The 23,765-nt window shown below is 38.8% G+C and overlaps 2 protein-coding genes across 3 annotated transcripts; both read right to left on the bottom strand.

Annotated features, from left to right (window-relative positions):
- Window positions 1–18,050: 18,050 nt before the first annotated feature.
- Window positions 18,051–22,079, bottom strand: LOC125203690 (E3 ubiquitin ligase TRIM40-like). 2 transcript variants are annotated; one of them, XM_048102099.1, is made up of 9 exons: window positions 21,947–22,079; window positions 20,865–20,929; window positions 20,580–20,704; window positions 20,215–20,497; window positions 19,806–19,981; window positions 19,278–19,382; window positions 18,692–18,766; window positions 18,376–18,427; window positions 18,051–18,281 (listed from the first exon to the last, which is right to left on the bottom strand). In XM_048102099.1, exons 4-9 carry the CDS (start codon window positions 20,357–20,359, stop codon window positions 18,184–18,186), a joined length of 651 nt encoding a protein of 216 aa, XP_047958056.1. In that variant the 5' UTR covers window positions 20,360–20,497; window positions 20,580–20,704; window positions 20,865–20,929; window positions 21,947–22,079; the 3' UTR covers window positions 18,051–18,183. The 2 variants fall into 2 exon arrangements, with proteins under 2 accessions (XP_047958056.1, XP_047958064.1); XM_048102107.1 differs by lacking the exon at window positions 19,278–19,382 and having other exon boundaries at window positions 20,215–20,704.
- Window positions 20,861–22,663, bottom strand: LOC125193077. The gene is made up of 3 exons (XM_048090803.1): window positions 22,562–22,663; window positions 21,947–22,171; window positions 20,861–20,929 (listed from the first exon to the last, which is right to left on the bottom strand). Exons 1-3 carry the CDS (start codon window positions 22,661–22,663, stop codon window positions 20,861–20,863), a joined length of 396 nt encoding a protein of 131 aa, XP_047946760.1.
- Between the last annotated feature and the right edge of the window lie 1,102 nt (window positions 22,664–23,765).

The following is a 23,765-nucleotide window of genomic DNA, read 5'->3' as shown; positions in this document are numbered from 1 at the left end:
AATTTTTCCGCTGCATTTCATGTATATGATGTTACTGATAAAAATTCGAAGGGCTGGATATTTGACTGTGGGGCAACTGATACCATGACTCCAGATAAAAATGACTTTCTTGATTTTAGTGAAGTTACTAGATCTTATATTCGAACTGCAAATGGGGAATTGATTACTGTTGTGGGGTCTGGCACTATTGAGATTTCACCTACACTCCGGCTTATGAACTGTCTATATGTGCCTACATTGTCTCAAAGATTGATGTCCATAAGTCATGTGACGAAGGAGTTAAATTGCACACTTCTAATGCATCCCGACTTTTGTATTCTGCAGGATATTCAGACGAGGAGGATTCTTGGGCGTGGCACTGAGAAGCAAGGGCTCTACTACGTGGATGAGATAGCCCAACATGGAAGTGCGATGCTGGCTCACGGATCCACGAAACAGGAAACTTGGCTCTGGCACCGAAGACTAGGACACCCCTCTCCTGGTTACTTTAAATTACTTTATCCGAACCTTTCTATTTCCTCTGATTTTTCTTGTGAGACTTGTGTTTTGGCCAAGAGCCACAGACAGACTTTTAAACCCACAAATACTCGTATGCAATCTATGTTTTCTTTAGTACACTCTGATGTTTGGGGCCCTGCGCCTTTTATTGGTGGAAATGGCTTTCGATATTTTGTGATATTTGTTGATGATTGTACTAGGATGACATGGATTTATTTTTTGAAACACAAGTCGGAAGTCTTTGATAGATTTGTATCCTTTTTTAAACTAATCCAGACACAATTTCATACCACTATCCAAACCCTTAGGTCCGATAATGGGAGAGAATTCGTTAACAGTGCTATGACCCAGTTTTGTCAAAATAGTGGAGTGATTCATCAAACTTCTTGTACCTATACACCTGAACAAAATGGGGTAGCTGAAAGAAAGAATAGAGTTATTTTAGAAATGACCCGAGCCCTTATGATTGAATCCAAAGTTCCCAAACATTTTTGGCCCGAAGCTGTTGCTACATCCATCTTTCTCATCAATCGCCTCCCAACCAAAATCCTTAACATGAAAACTCCCCTCGATATTTTATCCAAACAAACCAAAATTCCCGAATACCTTAACCTTCCTCCGAAAGTCTTCGGTTGTACTGTTTACACTCATATACCTAAACATGAAAGAACAAAACTCTCACCGTGTGCAACAAAATGTGTTTTTGTGGGGTATGGGGTAAACCAAAAAGGGTACAGATGCTTTGATCCCAACACCAAAAAAATCACCACCACTATGAACTGTAATTTTTTGGAAACCGAATTTTTCTATCACACCCACCTTAGTAGTCAGGGGGAGAGTGATCCAGGTAGTTCTACGGACTATCTAAGTTGGGTTGTGCCAGTTCCAAGCTCCTCGATTGAGGAACCAACAGATCCAGTTGTCACTTCTGCCGGGCAGGTCTCACCACAAGAGCCATCTCACCCAAGTCCTTGTAATCCTTCTCCAATGATATCCGAGGTAATCTCTAAACCAAGTACAGTTGAGATTCCAGTTACCACTGACACTGTTGAAACAGAACCTCTTGTGGAAGACAATACAATAGATGGAGACACAGGGAGATATGCACTTCCTTTTCGGAGTACGAGGGGAATTCCGCCAAAGAGATACTCTCCCGAGAAGATTGGGAAGAAGAGTCGATATGGGGTGGCGAACTTTGTTCAAGGAAACCTGACAAAAATGGCTCGAGCTTTTGAAGCTGCGTTGTATGAAGAAGAGGAGATCCCACAGTCAGCCGAAGAAGCAATGAAGCATAAGAAATGGAGGGAAGCAATGTTTGTTGAGATGAAGGCATTGATGAAAAACAACACGTGGGTACGAGGCAAGTTACCCGAAGGGGTGAAGACAGTTGGCTGCAGATGGGTGTTCACAATAAAAAGGAGACCTGATGGTACGATAGAGAGATACAAGGCTCGTCTCGTGGCGAAAGGGTACACCCAGACTTATGGTGTAGATTATGACGAGACTTTCTCACCAGTGGCGAAAATTAACACTGTCAGAGTGCTGTTCTCAATTGCCGCCAATAAGGAGTGGCCACTTCATCAGTTTGATGTGACCAATGCATTCCTACATGGAGAGTTGCCAAAGCCAGTGTACATGGAACCTCCACCGGGATTCTCTGGAGATTTCTTAGATGGGGAAGTATGCCAACTCAAGAAGACGTTGTATGGATTAAAACAATCCCCAAGGGCATGGTTTGGAAGGTTCACGGAAGTGATGAAGAAGTACGAGTACAAGCAGAGTAACTCAGATCACACTTTATTCATAAAAAAAAGGGCAGCAAGATCACGTGTTTAATTATATACGTGGATGACATGATCATTACCGGAGATGATGAGGCGGAGATAGCCGAATTAAGGAAGAATCTGTTTCATGAATTTGAGATGAAGGATCTCGGTCTTCTCAAATATTTCTTGGGAATTGAAGTGCTAAGGTCAAAAAAGGGGATTTTCATAAATCAGAAGAAGTATGTTCTTGATCTATTAGCAGAAGTTGGGATGATCGACTGCAAACCCGTGGACACCCCGATGGTGCAAAATCACGGACTACAGATAAAGGAAGGGGCAAGACCGACAGACAGGGGGAGATACCAGAGATTGGTCGGAAAGCTTATTTATCTATCTCACACAAGACCAGATATTGCATACGCAGTAGGAGTAGTGAGCCAATTCATGCATGCACCTCAAGAAGAACATTGGGAAGCAGTCTTGAGGATTGTCCGCTACTTGAAGGGAACGGCGGAACACGGACTTATGTTTGAAAAACATGGACACATGGAAATACATGGCTTCACCGATGCTGACTGGGCGGGGAACCCAAATGACAGGAAATCAACTGCCGGGTATTTCACCTTTGTAGGAGGGAACCTTGTGACGTGGAGAAGCAAGAAACAGAAAGTAGTGGCGCTTTCCAGCGCAGAAGCAGAGTTCAGAGGAATCAAAAGTGGACTGACAGAGATACTGTGGTTGCGAAAACTGATGACGGAATTGGACCTCCGACCGGCCCTTCCTTGTAGACTCTTTTGTGACAACAAGGCGGCTATTAGTATCTCCGAAAACCCGGTGCAACACGATAGAACCAAACATGTAGAGGTGGACAGACACTTTATCAAGGAGAATATTGAAGCTAAGGTAGTAGAAATGCCTTATGTCAAATCTGAAGATCAGTTGGCGGATATTTTGACAAAGGCAGTGAACTCGAAGTCGTTTCAAGAGGTACTATGCAAGCTAAGTATCGGGAACCCCACTACCTAGCTTGAGGGAGAGTGTCAGAAGAATATTGCATAAGATCTGGAGGATTATATGCAAAATATATTGTACCATATATAGCATAGCAATAATTGTAAATTAGGTTTACCATACTTAGAGTCTCTCTAGCCTATATAATGGTGTAGTCTTTGTATTCATAATGATTAAATAAGAACAACAGTTTTTTCCCAACGACTTCTAACAAGATGAATACAACAAATTGTTCAATACAAGGCAATGTCAAACTAGAGATTTCACTTAGTGATGAATTGTAGCATGTTTAGTTATAATTTATAATCAAAATAGATAACCCTAATTTTGGCTTAGAAACATAGAAATATCTTGTAAGGAAATAAATCAACAAAATATAGTAGGAAATATATTGGCCTCAATTATTTCCATAATTAACATTTTCCATTTATTTATCACGATGCTTTTTTCAGTGTACACGTACGAAGCAAATGGGGCGGTAGTCGTCTTCCACATTCTTGCCTTTTCTGAACCAACCCAACATCGTCGTCTCGCTCTCGCCTCTTCCAGTTTGATCGATTTCACGGGCTGTAAACTTATGCATGTACGTATTTAATGGATTATTATGTAAACTTATGTTTATATATAATTTAATAAAGACTTCTTTCAATATTGAAGTAATTTTATATAGTTCCAATTGATTTAGGAGTATATTTTTAAAAAGTCGATTTAATAGAAAACATAGAAACTTGATTGATATACGTACCATTGTATTGAATCATGAATTTATTTATAATAATAATAATAATAATAATAATAATAATAATAATAATAATAATTTGTTGTAATTTTGTGGGGACTAATTTTGACACTTTGTAATATAGGGATGTAATCAAATACAAACTCTAAATATTGTACAAATTCCAAACTATGATTTGGACCTTTAAAAAATGTCAACAGATTACAAAATAACAACAACAGAAAATATCAACACAGTGTCAGCGGTTGACATTTTTTTGATATTGTGTTGACACCAAAATCTTGAAATTTTATATTGTGTTGACACAGTACTATTAAAGAGTTTGGAATTTATACAATAAATAGAGTTTGCATTTTATCACTGCCCTTGTAATATGCATAGATGTAATATATAATACAAATCATTTTTTATACTTGTGTCTTTTACTGAATTTTTATATTCTACTTGTGTCTTTTACTGAATTTTATATTATACTTGTGTCTAAATGGATAGTAAATATCAAGATACTTCTGATTTTGAAGAGGCATATTTAGTTGTATATGACATTTATATCACAACAACAATTACGTCACCAATATGATGACCCTTTCGGTGTAACATAATGACAGTAACATATGAGAAAATCGCTAAATTATGAGTTAAGTACATTGTTACCTACTCTATGTAGGAGTATCTGTTTTTCATTCTTCATTAGCATAGCACACCATTTCAAATAAAACAAGACATCCTTCTCCAAGTCTTGCTCAATATCAACCAATCATATTCTATTGCATTTGATATACTGCTTAAGAGATCTAAATTAAGAGTAAAATAAAATCCAGGCATATTAAGAAGATAAAATAGCATTTGATAAGTTGATGAAACCACTAGCCACAAGAAGCATTTGAATTTTTACAAAAGCACATCTAAAACAGAAACACAAAATAATCATTGCTCTCATTCTATCCCATATATCTTGCCAATTCACATATTATTCCAAATAATATACACATAAACAGAGCACATCCCAGCATAGCACATCCCAGCATGTCAAGTAGTAGGAATCCAAGCCCTCCTCCTGTCAAACAAAATTAAGCTTTGAGTAGCCAAACACATTAATCGAAGAGAATTAGATACGGTCTAAACTGACACGAAGAGGAACATACTATACGGGCTGGAATAGAAGTTTCGTATTTCTCTGCCAAGTCCCACCAGCGCCTGCAAACGACGATTAGAAGGAAAGCAACATTTCCTTTGAGGTGATAGTGAAACAAGTCAGAGGTCAAAATTTGTAGAGATTACAAATGTTCATAACAATGAGTTAAAAGAAGCAAAATAAGGTCATAGAGTCCTAGATGTGTCAGGGCAGAACTACCTCTTTCTGCAGAATAAACTGAAACGCAGAAATTAGTTTTAACTTTTGCTAAATATTTCTTGAATTATAAGGAAAAAATGCAACAGTTTAGAAACTCAAACCAAGAGATATAGTGTGGAGTACTTCCTCCGTCCCAGATAATTCGACCCAGTATTCCATTTCGGGCCGTCCCACATAATTTGTCTCATTTCACTTTTACCATTTTTGGTAGTGGACCTCATATTCCACTAACTCATTTCTACTCACATTTTATTATAAAACTAATACTTTAAAAGTAGGACCCACATTCCACCAACTTTTTCAACTCACTTTCCATTAGATTTCTTAAAACTCGTGTCGGGTAAAGTGTCCCAAATTATCTAGGACGGAGGGAGTACGGAGTACTATTTATTTGGAATTACAAGAAATAATAATGCAACAGTTTAGAAACTCAATTGAATTCTGTTTGACTGAAAGAGACACTGACATAACATAAGACAAGTTACAAAAGCATGTAAAATGACACAAGAAATGTGTAAAGCAATTGTACTATTTACTTGTATGAGAGATCACTAAGCAAAAGCACTTGAAATAATTATATGAAGAAGCGAAACCACCCGGCCTTTTTTTCACGATTATATTGCTCGATCTCTCCGAACCAACTCAACATCGCGTCTCTTCCGTTTGATCAATTTCTCAGTATGTTAACTTGCGTACGTACAATGTTTGTATTTAATGGATGAATATGGATTGTAATAGTATGATGTTAGTATTATATTTTTAACATTGAAATACAATTCTTTCAATATTGATGAAATCTTACTCAATTTCAACCAATCATATTTATTCAAATGAATTTGATATATTGATGAGATCTAAACCAAGAGTAAATTAAAATTAATGTATCATGGAGAAGATAAGGCTATTGCAGTTGATATATTAATGAAATCAGTAAAGTTCATGTAAACATTATACTTATACGAAATGGGATGTGATCAAATGAAAACTCTAAATATTGTACAAACTCAAAACTATGATCTGGACCAATGAAAAATGTCAACAGAACACAAAAAAAAGCATCAACAGGAAAATGTCAACAGAATTTCAACGGTAGTCAATGATTGATGCTGTGTTGATATTGTGTTGACATTAAAATCTTGAAATTTTACACAATATTGTATTGAAACTTTGTTGAAGCTGTGTTGAAGAATTTTGAGTTTGTACAATATATAAGTTTGCATTTTATCACAACCTTATACAAAATAGACAATTAAAATTCATTAACATAGACAATGTCGCGTCTTAATATTATCATTTAGGTCATTTACAACAACATCATGAAAATTGTTCATAGTTCTCATATCTATTCCTTTGACTATTCGTGAATCATATTTTTTCTACTTTATTAAAATTTTATTTCAATGTAGTATATATTATATATTATGATTAACTTAAATTTTTAGAAAGAAGAAAGTGGATGAATAAAGAAAGAAAAATAAATTACATACTTTAATGAAAATGAGAGGGTAAATAGATTGAATTCCCCTTCATGGCCTTACGGGTACTTTGGTCATGAAAATATTGGAAATAGTCAAAAAGTACTTGAATTGATATTAACTTATAGTTGATGGACTTCAAAAGATATTATGAGAGTGAACTACATAAATGGTACCTGATTTTTCACTTTCGCACTTAAATAGTACCTTATCTTTATTTTATATCATTTTTGGTACCCCATGACAAAAATAACCCTGGGTACCAAACATGAAATTTTTTTGTTATGAAGGATACTTTTGGAAATATCAATTAAAGAGTACCAAAAATGTATTATTTTTTCCTTCCTTTCTTATTTCTTTTTTTTTCTTTAGATACTTTTTCTTCATTTTTCTTCATTTTCTTCTTTCTTTTTAGTATTTTATCTTTCTTTCTTCTTTCTTTTTTCTTCTTAGTTTATGTTTCCTCTTTTTTCTTTTCTCTTCTTTCTTTTTAGTGTTTTATACATACATGTAATTGTATTCATAATATAAATCAAGAACAAAACACCTAATTAAATTAATTATTTAAAGTAATTAAATCAATTGAATATTTTTTATTAAATTATTTTATACTTATTTTAGGGTTGAAACACCTAACTAAAAATATTCAACTCTTTATATCATTACGAATACAATTCACAATTTTAAATTTTTATTTAAGACTATATTGATTAGTTGTTAATTTAATAATAAATTATTATTATTATTATTATATAATATTATACTCCCTCCGTTTCTTCATAGTTGAGGAGGAACTTTTCGGCACGGAGTTTTAGAAATGAATGTTGGGTGTATTAAATAAATAGATAACATTGTCACGATGATTACAAGAAAGTGAAATTCCTCAATGTTTTGTTATTCAAATTGTGGTTTCTAATATACTCTTATAATGAGTATATACTCAATTTCAAGTTTTCAACCAATATATCATATTCTATGGCATTTGATATATTGAAGAGATCTAAATTAAGATTAATTAAGATTAAATTAAAATTCATGCATTATTGAGAAGATTAAATAGCATTTAATAAGTTGATGAAACCACCAACAACAAGAAGCATTTAAATTTTCACAAAAACACATCTAAACAAGATCAATCATTGCTCTCAATTCTATCCAATAAATCTTGCCATTTCATCCAAATATAACACATACTCAGAGCACATTCCAGCATGTGATGTAGTAGGAATCCAAGCCCTCCTGTCAAAAAATTAAGCTTGATCAGTAGCCAAACACATTAATCGAAGAATGAGATACGGTCTAAACTGACACGAAGAGGAACATACCATACGGGCTGGAATAGAAGTCGCGTATATCCCTGGCAAATCCCAGCAGCGCCTGCAAACAACGATTAGAAGGAATTAAAGCAAATGCATTAGCAAAAAGCATTTTCTTTGTAGTGATAGTGAAAAGGTCAAAATTTGTAGATCTTAATTGTGCTTTTAAATGAATATTAAAAATGTTCATAACAATGAGTTAAAGAAGCAAAATAAGGTCATAGAGATGAACATACAACAATTAGCAGTATATAGGCTGTTATAATATTGAACGTACTTCCTCCCATGCGTCGGGGCAGATCTACTAGCTCTATCTGCGGAAGAAACTGCAATGCAGAAAATAGTTTAACTTTTGCCAAAAATTTCTTGAATTACAAGGAAAAAATGCAACAGTTTAGAAACTCAAACCAATTGATATAGTAGTGGAGTACTATTTATTTGGAATTACAAGGAATAATGATGCAACAGTTTAGAAACTCAATTGAATTCTGTTTGACACAAAGAGACATTGACATAAAACAAGTAAAGTTACAAAAGTATGTAAAATGGCAATGAGAATTCTACTCATCTATCTTGGAGTTGATATAAAAAAAAACTTACAATGTGTATTTTTTTATCGTGTTTTGTTTATTAATGCCTCTAAAAGTTAGCAGTGAACTATTCCATTAAATTTCGATTCATTAATTATGAAGAAACAAATGAGAACTAAGAGGAATGACTCATGAAATGTATAAAGCATATGTGTGTAAAAGAAGCATACACCAATATTTACTTGTACGAGACCATCTCCAACCATACATCACAAAATGAGTTTTGGTGTAGAAAACTTCTCCAGCCATACACAAATCCAAACCCATTTTCGAATTTTTCTATGGAACAACAACAAATATAATGCGATACATATACTCAAAATGGTATAAATGGTTGGAGTAAAACTACATTTTGGTGTGAGATATACTCAAAAATGGGTTTTTAGTTTTGTATAGATGATTGGAGATGGTCTGAGAGACTAAGCAAGAACACTTGAAATAATTATAGCGAAACCACCCGACCTTGTTATCACTATTATATTGCTCGACCACTCGGAGGATCTCACCAACTTCTTCTCTTTCTGGCTGAATCATTAGAGGTGAATGAGGAACAAGATTATACATCAAGGATTCACACGTAGGGCACTTGCACGGTTGGAAATTTGCCATGCATCTCGAAAATCGAAGAATGCAGCTGCCTGCAAAAGGAAAACAAATGATGTCTTCATTTAAAAGAAAGAAAGTAAGCGAGAGAAGGAGACTTGCCACAAAACCAATGGCCACAGTTAGTCCGGCATGGAACGTGAAAGTCATCGAAGCAAATGTGGCAGCAGTCGTCTTCCGGTGGCCTATCCTTTCTGTATCCTCCACCCTCATTCTTCTTGCCTTTTCCGAACCAACTCAACATCGTCGATCAATTTCTCAGTATGTTAACTTAGTACGTACATGTTTGTATTTAATGGATGAAGAATGATATTATATTTTTAGAATATGATATAGTATTATATTTTTAACATTGAAATACAATTCTTTCAATATTGAAGTAATTTTATATAGTTCAAATGATTTAGGTATTAATTCTTTGGCTTAAAGTTTATCCGAATAAATTGTTATACTACTAAATTTCATCCCAATAAAAACCAAACCTTGCAAATTACACTTACCAGTAAATTAAATATATGTTCCTCTTTGGTGTATATGGAATTCTCACTATCAAACATATAATGGGAAAAAAGTTTATCTTTTGAGGAGGGACTAAGCCCTGTTTTTAGCTTCTGTGTTTTATTTAATTCTATGTTCTCCACTTTTAGGAAAAGAGGTTTAGATACTAAATAACTTTAAAATAATAATGTGCTATTTATGCAATAACTTTTGAATATTGTAGCATACTAGCATACACTATATAACAACCAATTCTATTTATTTTGCAATTATAATATACTCCAAAAATTGATGAGATCTTACTCAATTTCAACCAATCATATTCTATTGCATTTGATACATTGATGAGATCTAAATCAAGAGTAAATTAAATTTCATGTATCATGCAGAAGATAAGGCTATTGCAATTGATATATTGATGAAATCAGTACAAAAAAGCTCCAAATGATGAGTTGCTGTTACAGAGAAAATTAGTATCCACAGCAAGCATTTGAATTTTCACAAAACACATTTTCCTTGCAACAGAATCCATTACCGATCTCCATTCCAATCAGCCTAAATACCTCAAATCAATCGTCGTACATTTCGCCATATGATCCAGATCTGAAGTATAACATAAGCACATCTCAGCATTTGAAATAGTCGGAATTCGATCCCTCCTGTCCAACAAATCAAGCTGTAAGTAGCCAAACAACTTGCTCGCTTACAGTAACTATGCGCGAGAATGATGCTTCATGCTTTTCGCATAAGAAACAAAGAAACAAGAACCATAATGTGATATGGTCTAAACTGAAGCGAAGAGGAACATACAATTTGGCCACAAACCGTTTCATGTGCAAGAACGAAAACCGTTGGACAGAAAGAGACACTAAGTATACTTTGAAAAGCATGTATAACAGTGAACAATTCTGGTACGAAGGTGATCGTACCGATTCCAGCGAAGAGGGATCGCCGGATGATAGGTAGGTTCGTTCGCGGGAACTCCCCGTCGAGCAGCCTAGATTTCTGTCCAACTAGGGTTTGGACGAAAGAAAACTTGCGAAAAAAGTAAGAAACGATAATTAGGAAAATTCTTGTGTATTGATTTCTTGATATTTTCAATGCACAAAATCCCTATTTATAATTCTAAGGACCCTAGGTTTGGTTCGACTCGATCATTCCGGGAAAGAACCAACAAGAAAACCCGAAACGGAGCTTATAATACGCTCGACTCAAAAAGTACCAAAAATAATTAAAACAACAATATCCCAAAACAAAATAAAGCAAAAAAATAGTTAAAACAATAAATCAACGTGAAACATAATCTTTGAACCACTCTGGCTTCCGTCCCTGCCTCACTGAGCGTCTCGGTTCCTCTGCCACGCTTCCTTCTTCTTCACTGCTTTCCTCTTCCGGTTCTTCTGTCAATATCGGCGCATCCATCGACGTCGGAAGTGTTATAACCGTATCAGCCCCCTCCCCCTTAAGAACCTCCTTGTCCTCAAGGAGAGACGGAAAATGGCAGGCAATGACCGCAAGGGGCTCCCACGTCGCCACCGACTCATCCTCGTCAGTCCACTGAACTAGCACCTGCTCAACCGGTTGCCCTGCACTCAGTGCAACACGACGATCCAAGAGCTTGGCCGGGCACACCACCGAACGACTCCCCACAAAATCCGCAGGCAGAGCTACTGCTGCCTCTGGCGAAGAACCATCAATAAAGGGTCGGAGCAAGCTCACATGAAAGACATTGTGAATCCGAGAGCCTTGCGGAAGCTCCAAACGATACGCCACCTGTCCAATTTTTTCCGTGATCGTGAATGGGTCATAGTATCGACGAGCCAGTTTAGCAGATAATGGTTTCGCTACCGAATGCTGACGGTACTGCTGTAGCTTCAATAAGACCCTATCACCGACCTCGAATTGAACATCCCGTCTGTGCTTGTTCGCGCTAGCGCGCATACACTGTTGAGCGCGCTCCAAGTTCTTCCGCAGCTCCACAATCAACGCCGATCGCTGCTCAATCAACTCTGCGACTGCTGGTTCGTGGCGAATTCTCCCCGCCGAGGGCTGCACGGCGACCAAAGGAGGTGGGTCGCGGCCGTAGAGAGCCCTGAAAGGAGACGTGCCAATGCTCTCATTGTGAAAACAGTTAAGAGCTAATTCTGCCCAAGGAAGGAAGTTTGCCCATTTTGTCGGACGTTCAGCCGCAAAGGCGCGCAGATACTGCTCTAAACCTCGGTTACGCACTTCCGTTTGACCGTCCGACTGCGGATGGTATGCCGTAGAGAAATGCAGCCTAGTACTGCTGAGGCGCAACATATCTTGCCACACATCGCCCAAAAAGATAGGATCACGATCGGACACCGAGGTCTTAGGAAATCCGTGATGCTTTACCACCGTCTCAACGAATAGACGGGCGACTCTTAAAGCATCGAACCGCGCTGGAAGCGGCGCGAAATGTGCATACTTTGACAATCGATCCACTACCACCATAATGGTCGTATATCCCTTAGAGGGCGGCAATCCCACAATAAAATCCATGGAAACATCTTCCCACACCTGCGTTGGAATGGGAAGGGGCTGCAGTAATCCGGCAAGCTTTTGCGTGGAATATTTCGTGGTTTGACAAGTAACACACGAGGCCACAAAGGCCTTCACGTCGCGACGCATGTTAGGCCAATGGAAGAAAGCATTCAGTCAACGGAGAGTCCTCTCGAACCCCGGATGACCCGCTTGAGGCGTGCTATGGTGCTCAAACAGCAGTGCCTCACGCAGCGGAGAACTCTTACTCACCACAATTCGACGGCCCCAATAAATAAGGCCATCAGCCAACGAGAATTTTGGGTCGGCTGAACCCGCCTCAACCTGGCGCCTCAATTCACACAGATCAGCTGCCAGCGCCGATTCCTCCCGGAGTTGCTGGACCAGATCGGCCATAGGATGGACCATGGCAGTCAACACAGCCGCGTCTACTTCCTCATCTCTACGCGAGAGTGCGTCTGCCACTTTATTCGCCCCTCCCGGTTTGTATTCGATCGAGAACTTATAGCCCATCAATTTGCGAACATAAAGGTGCTGCTCCGGCGTCTGTATGACCTGTTGTAGGAGCTCTCGCAGACTCTTCTGATCACTCCTGATAACGAACTCCCTGCCCAAGAGATATTGGCGCCATTTCTGTACGGCCTCGACTATCGCATACAATTCTTTGTGATATGTGGAGGCACTCCTGCGGCGAGGGCCTAGCTTTTTGCTGAAGAATGTCAGGGGGTGTCCATTTTGCATGAGAACCGCACCAATACCAAAATCCGAAGCGTCCGTCTCCAAATAAAAAGTCTGAGAAAAATCCGGTAAGTGGAGAACCGGGGCAGCAGTCATCGCGCGTTTCAGCGCCTCAAAACCATCCGTCGCAGATTGCGTCCAAGTAAAAGAATCCTTTTTAAGGAGGTCTGTTAGTGGGGCAGCTATGACCGCATAATGGGCGATGAAGCGGCGGTAGCACCCGGTCAACCCCAAAAATCCCCTTAACTGTTTAACCGTCACCGGAGTGGGCCAGGCGAGCATCGCCTCGATCTTAGGAGGGTTAGGAGGGTCGGCCTTGAGTTGGCCCTCAGAAATAAGATGCCCCAAATAATCCACAGTTATATTGCAGAAAGTGCATTTTGAAAGCTTCACGAAAAAACGATGGTCCTCCAAGATAGAGAGTACATGATCGAGATGAACACTGTGGGATTCCATTGTCGGGCTGTACACCAATATGTCATCAAAGAAGACGATGACCGACTTCCGCAGTAGAGGTTGGAATATGCAATTCATGGCGGATTGAAAGGTAGACGGGGCGTTGGTTAAGCCAAAAGGCATCACTAGAAACTCGAAATGACCGTCATGTGTGCGAAACGCGGTCTTGTAAGTGTCAGACGCATGCATCCGGATCTGGTGATACCCCGAACGCAAATCCAATTTGGTGAAAACGCGAGCTGCCCCCAATTCATCAAATAGCTCGTCCGCCGTTGGGATTGGAAAGTGATCCGGAACTGTGGCCTTATTCAAGTCGCGATAGTCAATACAGAACCTAAACGTGTCTTCCTTCTTTCGCACCAAGAGAACCGGGGATGAAAATGGGCTTTGGCTACGCTGGATGACACCCTGATCTAACATATCCTTAACCTGCTTCTCGATCTCCGTCTTTTGAAAGTAAGGATATCTGTATGGCCGAACATTCACCGGTTTGGAGTTCGGGAAAAGGTGGATCCGGTGGTCGAATTGGCGGATCGGGGGTAAGCCACTGGGGAGCTGAAAAACCGCCACATGTTGGGTTAGAACGGCTGTAACAGCTGCAGGGAGATCTGCGGGAAAGGAAACTTCCAGCGAGGTGGGGTCGGATACTTCAACAGCGGGGTGCGGTATTAATTCATAAAGCTCAAACAGAGATGCATGAGTCATCAAGGCCGCAAACGAAGTCAGTGAGAGTTGAGCTGGTGGTGGTGACGCTCCTGAAAGGGTAATTATCTTATCGTTATGAACAAACTCCATGGTTTTCGAGATATAGTCGGTAGTCACTCGTCCCAAAGACTCCAGCCATTCCATTCCCAAGATGACATCCGGCCCGTGAACGGATAGGATATGCAGATCAATAGAAAAAAGAGTCCCCTGCATTATCAGATTCGTCGCCTTGCACATGTGGGAACACAACAGAGATTCACCATTGCCAACATAGACTCGGAACGGCTTTATCCCAGTTAGGGGAAGGCGGAGTTGTTCTGCAATCCGAGGGTGGAGGAAATCATCATGAGAGCTCCCGGTGTCCACCAAAACCGACACTGTTTCCGAGCCAATCGTGCCGGAGAGAGTGAGGGACTTCGAGCGGCGACGCCCATCAATAGCCAATAGGTGAGATAAGTCTGCAGAGATCACCTCCTCCTGCGGGGTTTCTTCTGTAACTTCAATCGGATCGTCCTCATCCTCTTGGACTCCCATATATGCAAGGATTCTTTGGCCGCAAACATGGCCCGCCACCCACTTCTCGGGGCAGTAGAAACAGAGATTCAACCTTCGACGCTCTGCCTTCTGTGCCGCGGAGAGACGGATAATTGGGGTCGACGAATCCGATGGTCGCGGAGTAGTGAATTTCGCACCCGGAGCCGGCGATGCCTGGCTGGAGGGGCTCGGAGACGGCACCGTAGGAGAGAGGCGGTTGTCTCGTGGCTGCCACTGACGGTGAGAAAAAGTGGCTAGTGGTTGTGCTAAGTCAGGTCTGCAAGCTGCAATCTGGGAAGCCAGAGCAAAAGCCGAGGCCAGCGACGAAGGTCGATGTAGGAGGACCTCGTCTTGGATCGGTTGTTTTAGCCCCGCAACATACAAATCAAGCAAAATGTGGTCAGAAACACCCACGGTCTTAGTCTGCAATTTTTCAAAGGCCAATTGATATTCAGCAATCGTACCTGTCTGTTGTAGTTTCTTTAGGAGGCCAACGTGGCTGACATAACACTGGGGATCAAAGCGGCGTCGTACATCATCCAAAAACTCGGACCAAGTCACAAATTTGTGGCTGGAGCAGTAATTCCATATCCAATCTGCAACGACCGGTTCAAATAACATGATCACATAATGTAACCGTTGTGCCTCCGGAGTACCCACATGATCGAAATAGAACTGCACTCCACGAATCCAGTTGTTAACCTCCGTGCCGTCGAACCGAGGGGGTTCCATCTTAATTTTGTGTGGTTTCTGTTCGGTGGAAAAAGCTCCATAGGGAACAATCGGACGTGGTGGCCCCCAACAAGAAGCTGCGCTCAAAATCGGTGGTCTCGACAGAGGCATACTGTCCCACGCCTGAGGAATTGGCTGTGACAACCTGGTGGTAGCAGGCACCGGTGAGTCCGAAAACCCATACTGCGGCAGAGAGCTTGGGAAGAAACCCCGTCGCGATCGGTGGCCCGGTGTGGGTCATCGTAGTTACGCCTGTAGAGGGGCGGGTCGTGTACTGGAACAACGGAAGGGAGCCCGTCGTCCCGGTCGAAGGAGTCGTGGAGAATGGTGGCACTGGCGGCGGTCGACCAAAGGAGAATAAGTCGCCAGAGCGAATCTCAGAAGTGCTCAGTTTGTATGTCAGATCGCTAATAACAGCGGTGAGTTGCGTCAGTTAGGATGAGAGGTCGGGTACTGGAGGGTCCGACGTCATCTCCGACGTTGGCGGCGCCACGGTTGAACCGAGAGCCTCAGTTCGGCCCACACCCAAATTGCGTGAAGACATAGATGAAGCTAAAACACCACGGAAGGAAGAGAGCAAGTGAAAGCACCAGTTGGTACGAAGGTGATCGTACCGATTCCAGCGAAGAGGGATCGCCGGATGATAGGTAAGTTCGTTCGCGGGAACTCCCCGTCGAGCAGCCTAGATTTCTGTCCAACTAGGGTTTGGACGAAAGAAAACTTGCGAAAAAAGTAAGAAACGATAATTAGGAAAATTCTTGTGTATTGATTTCTTGATATTTTCAATGCACAAAATCCCTATTTATAATTCTAAGGACCCTAGGTTTGGTTCGACTCGATCATTCCGGGAAAGAACCAACAAGAAAACCCAAAACGGAGCTTATAATACGCTCGACTCAAAAAGTTCCAAAAATAATTAAAGCAACAATATCCCAAAATAAAATAAAGCAAAAAAATAGTTAAAACAATAAATCAACGTGAAACATAATCTTTGAACCACTCTGGCTTCCGTCCCTGCCTCACTGAGCGTCTCGGTTCCTCTGCCACGCTTCCTTCTTCTTCACTGCTTTCCTCTTCCGGTTCTTCTGTCAATATCGGCGCATCCATCTGTGCAATGATCCAACTTCTTCTCTTCCTAGCTGAATCAGTACAGATGAATGGGGAACATAATTATATATCAAGGATCCACACATCACATTCACATAGTAGTACAACACAACATAATTCAATTAAGTTTCATATGGAGAAAGAAAAGAGTTAGACAGAAAGAGACACTGGCATAAGACAAGTAAACTTACAAGAAATGAGGGGCACATCAACACCAATATAATACTACTTATTTACTTGTATGAGGGAGTAAACAAAAGCATTTTAAATAACCACCCGACCTTGTTATCACGATTATATTGCTGGATCTCTGTGAGGATCTCACCAACTTGTTCTTCTCTTCCTGGCTGAATGAGTAGAGGTGAATGGGGAGCAAGATTATATATCCAGGGCTGACACATAGGACACTCACACAGTTGGACCATGGATCTCGAAAATTGAAGAAGGCAGCTTCCTGCATTATGGCACACATTCACGTTGTGTAAAGTAGTAAAACAGAGTCTCACAAAAGTTACCACAACAGCATGTTTTGCTTCAATTTTATATATCCAATATCCAATCCAACAACATGTTTTGCCTTTTCCGAACCAACTCATCTTCTGTTTCATCAATTTTTTAAGTTTGTCGTTTGTAATTTTTCCAGTTTATTGAACATGCTTTTTCAGTATATAGTACGTACTGTCATCTCACCAGCCATGAGGGCGTTGGATTTACGATAATACCCCTACGCAACACCTGGTTTCCATACGAAAATACCCCTGTATCCGGCGCCACCTTCTTCTCACCCGCAACGGGTGTTACATTGCATTGTACGGTACCCTTACTCACAAGCGTATGTTGAAATGGCAACACAATCCTATGATTATTACAAGAAGGTGAAATTCCTCTATGTTTTGTTATTCAAATTGTATACTCCCTCCGCCCCACTTTAGAGTCCCGATAAATCATATTTGGGTGTCTCACTTTAGAAGTCCCGGTTAAAATATTCCAAAAATAGTAATAGGATGCTTCTTATTTTTTTAGGGGCATATTTGGCATGACTTCTTTCATCACTACAATAATAACGTCACCGCTATGAACATATCAGCGTTACACATTAACAATATTTGAGAAAAAGCTGCTAGTCAAATTACAAATATAGCAGTAAATGGTACTCAGAAATTCATATTAATTGCAAGTATAAAGTGAACTACTCAAAAAAATCATATTGATTGCAAGTATAAAGTGTGAAATGGCTATGTGACAAACAACTAACTAAACTAACTCCATGATCTCTGTTTTTCATTCTTCATTAGCATAGCACACCATTTCCAGAAAACATGGCTAAGTGACTAACACCATTTCACACAAGTTCAACCAATCAGATTATGTTGCATTTGATATATTGATGAAATCAATGAAGAAAAGCTCCAAATGATGAGTTGTTGTTGGACAAGACAAAGAAAATCACTATCCACATCAAGCATTTGAATTTTCACAAAAACACATTCCTGCAACAAAATCCATAATCGATCTCCATTCTATTCAGACAAATTGCCTCAAATTCTATCCCGCCGCAGATGTCGCCTACTCATCCAAATACCAAGTACAAGCAGAGCACATCTCAGTATTTGAATTACTCGGAATTCAATCCCTTCTGTCAAACAAATTAATCTGTAAGTAGCCAAACAACCAACTTGCTCTATACGAGGGTAAAGTAAAGTTGATGCTTCATGCGAAGAGGAACATACCATTTGACCAATAAAGGAAGTCCTCTATTACATAGAAAGATTGCGTCAGCAGCTGCAAACAAGGATAAGGAAAGCTTTAGCAAAAAGATTTTCATTGTAGCAATACTGGAACAAGTAGAGGGGAGAAACGAAACGCTATCTAAATTTGCAGATGCATGCCTGCATTTCAGTAGGTAGAACAGTATTTTATACTGCTATGTATGCATACTATTTGGCACTCGTGCACTAACACTGATGTACCGGCATATATCATGAACTGTAAATATGCACAGCAATGAGGTAGAGAAGCAAAATAAGCTCATAGAGATGAACTTACAATTATCAACCACATTGCGCCAAGCATAAAATCCACCACTTCAATCAGGAGCTCTTCCTCTATCGGCAGAACAAACTGAAACATAGAGCGTAGTTTTAACTTTTGCCAATTTGTCTTGAAATAGCAGGAAAGGGACAGATCAAAGTTGAGTTCATGAAGTCCACAAGCCAATCGATATTTACATTTGGATTCACAGGGAATGATACAACAGTTTAGAAACTAGAGTCTAGAATTTGTATGAATTGAGAGAAAACCAAGTCATGTGCTCATACATCGCATTAACATAAACCTCAATTCAATTCAGTTTCATATGCAAGAAAGAAAACCATTGGACAGAAAGAGACACTGACATAAGACAAGTAAAACAAAAGCATGTAAAATGGCAATGAGACTTATAACATATTAGTTGCAGTATAACAGTTAGCAGTGAACTATTCATTCAATTTGAATATATGCATATAGAGAAGAATTTTCTTGTTCTAGGAGGGGAATGCACATGAAAGGGGTGAAGCATATGTCTGCAAAAGCAACATATACTAATATTTACTTGTATGAGAGACTAAACAAAAGCACTCGAAATAATTACAGCTTCAGCATAAGAACATAGCATGAAGAAGCGAAACCTCCTGGCCTCGTTTTCACGACGATTTCGCTCCATCTCTGCAAGGATCTCATCAAGTTCTCTTCCTGACTAAATCAGTACATATGAATGGGGAACGAGGTTATATATCAAGGATTCACACATCACATTAACATACAACTCAATTTAATTCAGTTTCATATGCAAGAAATAAAATCGTTGGACAGAGCATAAGACAAGTTAACTTACAAAAGCATGTAAAATGGCAATGAGACTTGGATTAACAAATAACAGTAGTAAGTTGCAGCATTACAGTTAGCAGTGAACTATTCCATTCAATTTCGATACATATAATGAACAATTCTGTTATCTATTCTCCATTCTGTAGAAACAAACAAGTACTAGGAGGGGAATGACACAAGAAATGAGGGAAACATATGTCTGTAAAGGCAGCATAAACCAATATTTACTTGTGTGAGAGACTATACAAATTTCAGCAAAAGAACATGCCATGAAGAAGTAAAACCACCCGACCTCGTCAACACAATTAAATTGCTTGATCTCTCCGAGGATCTCACCAACTTCTTCTCTTCCTGGCTGAATCAGTACAGGTGAGTGGGGAACAAGTTTATATACACAGGATTGACACATAGGGCATATGAACAGACGGAAATTTGCCATGAATCTCGAAAGCCAAAGAAGGCAGCTGCCTACAAAAGCACAAAGATCTCATGTAATCCCATTTCGTGAGGATGAAATCATGACATTTAAGCAATACAACAAACCAATTGCAAAGGAAAACATGAGAAGCACAAATTGTGTGAAACCAATTTTGAACAACCAAAACCCTATAATTTTAAAATTCGAATTTCTTCAATTCAAGTTGAAGCAGAAAAAGAAGAGTGAAAGAGAGAAACGCAGAGAGAGAGAGAGAGAGACTTGCCGCAAAACCAATGGCCGCAGTTAGTCCGGCAAGGAACGTGGAAGTCATCAAAGCAAATGGGGCAGCAGTCATCTTCAGGCGGCCTATCCTTCCTATATCCTCCGCCCTCATTCTTCTTCTTGCCTTTTCTGAACCAACTCAGCATCGTCGTCTCTTCCGTTTGATCAATTTCTCAGGCTGTTAAGTTATGCATATTTCTCAATTTGTGTAAGCTCGATTATACTCTCAATTTTTTGTTGCTCAAATTTCCATCTGTGTTCATGCTTGCTTCTGTATGTACGTACTGTCATATCACGTGAGCATGAGAGAGCGGGATTAAGCTATTTGCGAATGTACGAAAATACCCCTAATTATTTCCGCAGCACCTCGTTTCCGTACCAAAAATACCCCTTCTTGCTCATTTGTTCAGCTAGTAGAGTTGATAAAGAATCTGATGATGTGTGCTTTGTTTCTTGATGTGTTGCCTTTCTTGATAGATCTTGTCATTTAACTGATTTAAGTATGTTTGCAATAAGTCTCAATTGATAAACAGAAATCTACAACTTTAAACATGAATTAAAGAATGAGGAAATTTTCCTCAACCATATTGAATCATAGTATCATAAAACTTGAAATAAATAAGAACCAAAATTACAAAGTTGTGTGTTTACAAAAACTCTTCCTGCTGATTTCCGCTTTGCTTTTTCTTATCCTTAATATTCAAATCCCGTAAACCCTGCTAAATAAAAAAAATCACACATTGTGATAACATATTCAAGAATGAAAATCAAGAAACTTGTTTGGCATATAAAATAAAATCACTAGGAGATGCTTAATAGAGGCAAATAACTTTAACACATACAACGTCTTGAAGCATATTTTATTTTGCTTCTATGTATTTGTGTCGAACTTTCACAAGAACCACAAGCAAACCCAGCATTTTTCTACAGACGAGAAAGAAAAGCATGCAAACCCAGTATTTTTCTACATACCTAGCCGAAAAACATTTGTATATATCAATCATTAGCAATCCAGAAACAGGGTACAATACTAACCAGGGTAAGGAATTACATATCTACCTAGGGCTCAACTTATCTTTTTCTATCTTCTGCCATTCCTTTTTTCCATCACATAATAACCTAACAGATCATAGTTTAAAAATAAAAGAAACATTCATCTTTTCAGAAGACATAACTGGTTTTTGAAAGCTAGCTTAAGAATTGTAGTTAGGCAGCTTAATCGCTGTGAGCAACTCCAAAGTTCAGGAGTCAAAGTCATGTACAAATTACCTACTGTACTTAGGATAATATACTCCGTCCATTCCCCCAAGACCAAATCATGAAACACAAGCAGTTATGACAAGTATTAAAGCATTCTGGTAAAGTTCATTGATTCATTGTCACAGGGCAATTAGCAGGATCTGAACTTAGAGACATTCACCAAGGGTGTCCCTAACTATGTAACAATTGTATCAAGTAGTAGAAGTTCAGATATTTTTAGCTAAAAGACATTCACCAATTCAGGATATGTTCCTTACTGCTCAAGGAAGATCTGTTTAGATGACTATCATATGCAATTAGCATGTTTTGAAGTTAGAAAATGTCTTAATATACTTCAATAATAAGCACAATCTGATCAAGGTGCCTCACTCTAACTAACTCATTGTTAGAGTTCAAAAATACCAAAAGATCAAATCCAACACGAGCAAATAATTAATGTGTGATCACAAACTACTTCAAAGCAATGAACTGACCAATGATAGCGAAGAATTTCTTGGAGGCGGGGTGAGATCCAGGTAGCGAGCTGACATCCTAGCAATCTCTGAAATAGCATCCTCCATAACTTCAGGCACCTCGCTCGTCAAATCCTCATAGGCAGCCACAAAGGCTTTCCGCCAACAACCTGCCAGTTTCATCCTCTGGCTGTTGGTATACACATCCCACATGGGCCTCACCATTTTCTCCCTCTCCTCCATATCCTAATCAAAACATAACAAACACACCCAATGTTCAATCCCTCCACCACCAAAACATCCTCTGCAGCATATTAATTCTCTACAGTCACAGCTCGATCACACTGTACTACATCTCCAAAACCCTAAATTTGAAACTAAGGGGATAGATTGCTACTCACTGGATTAACTAAAATTGAACTTATAGATTTCATTAATGTTTGATTTCACAATACCTCCACCACCAGAACAACCTCTACAAGTATTAGTTATCTACAATCACGGCTCGATCAGACAGTACTAACTCTCCAAAACCCTAAATTTCAAACTAAGTGGATTGATTGCTACTCATTAGATAAACTAAAATTGAACTCATAGATGTTATCAATGTTTAATTGCATAAGATAGAGAAGTTACGAGAACGTCTAGATCATCGGCGGAGGGTGAATGGTAGTCTAGTGTGAAGCTGTCATCGAGATCTCCGGCGGACCAGCGGAGGGAGACGGTGCCGGTGAGCATGGACCAGAATGCGAGCAACAAAATCACGGCGAGCGCCTAAAACTTGTAGCGGCCGCGGCCGAAGATGGAGGATGAATCCGACGAAGCAACATCCTTCCCAGACGACGATAGGGAAGATAGTGATGAAGAATGAGTGGGCGTGGATACGGGTAGGGCGTCATCGTCTCTCATAACTAATTAAACCAAATGCAGAAAAAGTAATTGAAGAATTCAGATCAAAATAGAAGCAGCATCGATCTCAGTCATGAAAGGAAAACGGCCGCTGCCGGCGGAGCTCTGCCTCTGCAATAGATTTTCTTTTTTTCTTTTTCCTTTTTTTTTCTGGCGATTTTATTTTATGAATTACAGTTTTAATTTAATATTGTGAGATTCGCGGGCCGTTTGATGCCTTCTGAATTCTAATTTATCCCGATTACCGGAAGGGATCACCTCATACTTTACATGCTACATTTCTTAATACACTATTAATAATTTGACAAGTGGATCTTATTTTATAGAAAGAAAAATTATTTTCAGAATTTATTTCCTGCACTATCTCCCTACTATATTTAATTATGTTAACTTTTGTAAACAAAAAATATAAATAGTCAAATTTTACTTATTTCAAAAAAATTATAAAAAGAGTCAAATCTTTACGTAGTTCAAAAAGTTATAAAAAGATGATTTTTTCTTTTTTCTTTTTTTATTTTATTGAAATAATTTGGTTTGTAATATCACTAAAAAAACTTTGATTGCAATTAATTAGAATTTGACAAAACTTCTTAGATTTAAATAACTATTATCTCAATAAACAGTACTATAAATATTTATAAAATTTCCACAAAAATATTGTAAAACTTTAATTAGTTAAAAAATTGAAATAATTAGTTGACTCTATTATATTTAAAATATCAGAGAAAGTAAAGGAGAAAAATAATAGAGAGTTATATCATAAAGATTAGTCTATTTTTAAATATTAAAATTTTCCTAAGTTATTTTAATAAAATAAAAAAATATTGAGAAAAGATAATATAATTAGTTAGATTTAAAATATCAGAGAAAGTAAAGGAGAAAAATAATAGAGAGTTATATCATAAAGATTAGTCTATTTTTAAATATTAAA

This window comes from Salvia hispanica, chromosome 1, assembly GCF_023119035.1.
Source record: "Salvia hispanica cultivar TCC Black 2014 chromosome 1, UniMelb_Shisp_WGS_1.0, whole genome shotgun sequence".
Taxonomy (NCBI): Eukaryota; Viridiplantae; Streptophyta; class Magnoliopsida; order Lamiales; family Lamiaceae; genus Salvia; species Salvia hispanica.
The sequence above is the reverse complement of the archived record's forward strand: the minus strand, read 5'-3'. Positions and strand labels throughout refer to the sequence as shown.

Bases quoted from the DNA above. Each gene is read 5' to 3' on its own strand.
- LOC125203690 (XM_048102099.1), bottom strand. From the start codon at position 20,359: ATGCTGAGTTGGTTCAGAAAAGGCAAGAAGAAGAATGAGGGCGGAGGA. The intron at 19,383-19,805 runs GTCGGGTGGTTT...GTACTGATTTAG, and splicing joins AATTTAATTGTGTTGACGAG to TCAGGAAGAGAACTTGATGA. The intron at 18,767-19,277 runs GTAATTATTTCG...TCTATGTTTCAG, and splicing joins TATGTTCTTATGCTGAAGCT to TTTGTTCTGCCGATAGAGGA.
- LOC125193077 (XM_048090803.1), bottom strand. From the start codon at position 22,663: ATGCTCACCGGCACCGTCTCCCTCCGCTGGTCCGCCGGAGATCTCGAT. The intron at 22,172-22,561 runs GTAACTTCTCTA...TGTTTTGATTAG, and splicing joins CCGATGATCTAGACGTTCTC to GATATGGAGGAGAGGGAGAA. The intron at 20,930-21,946 runs GTCAGTTCATTG...TTTATTTAGCAG, and splicing joins GAAATTCTTCGCTATCATTG to GGTTTACGGGATTTGAATAT.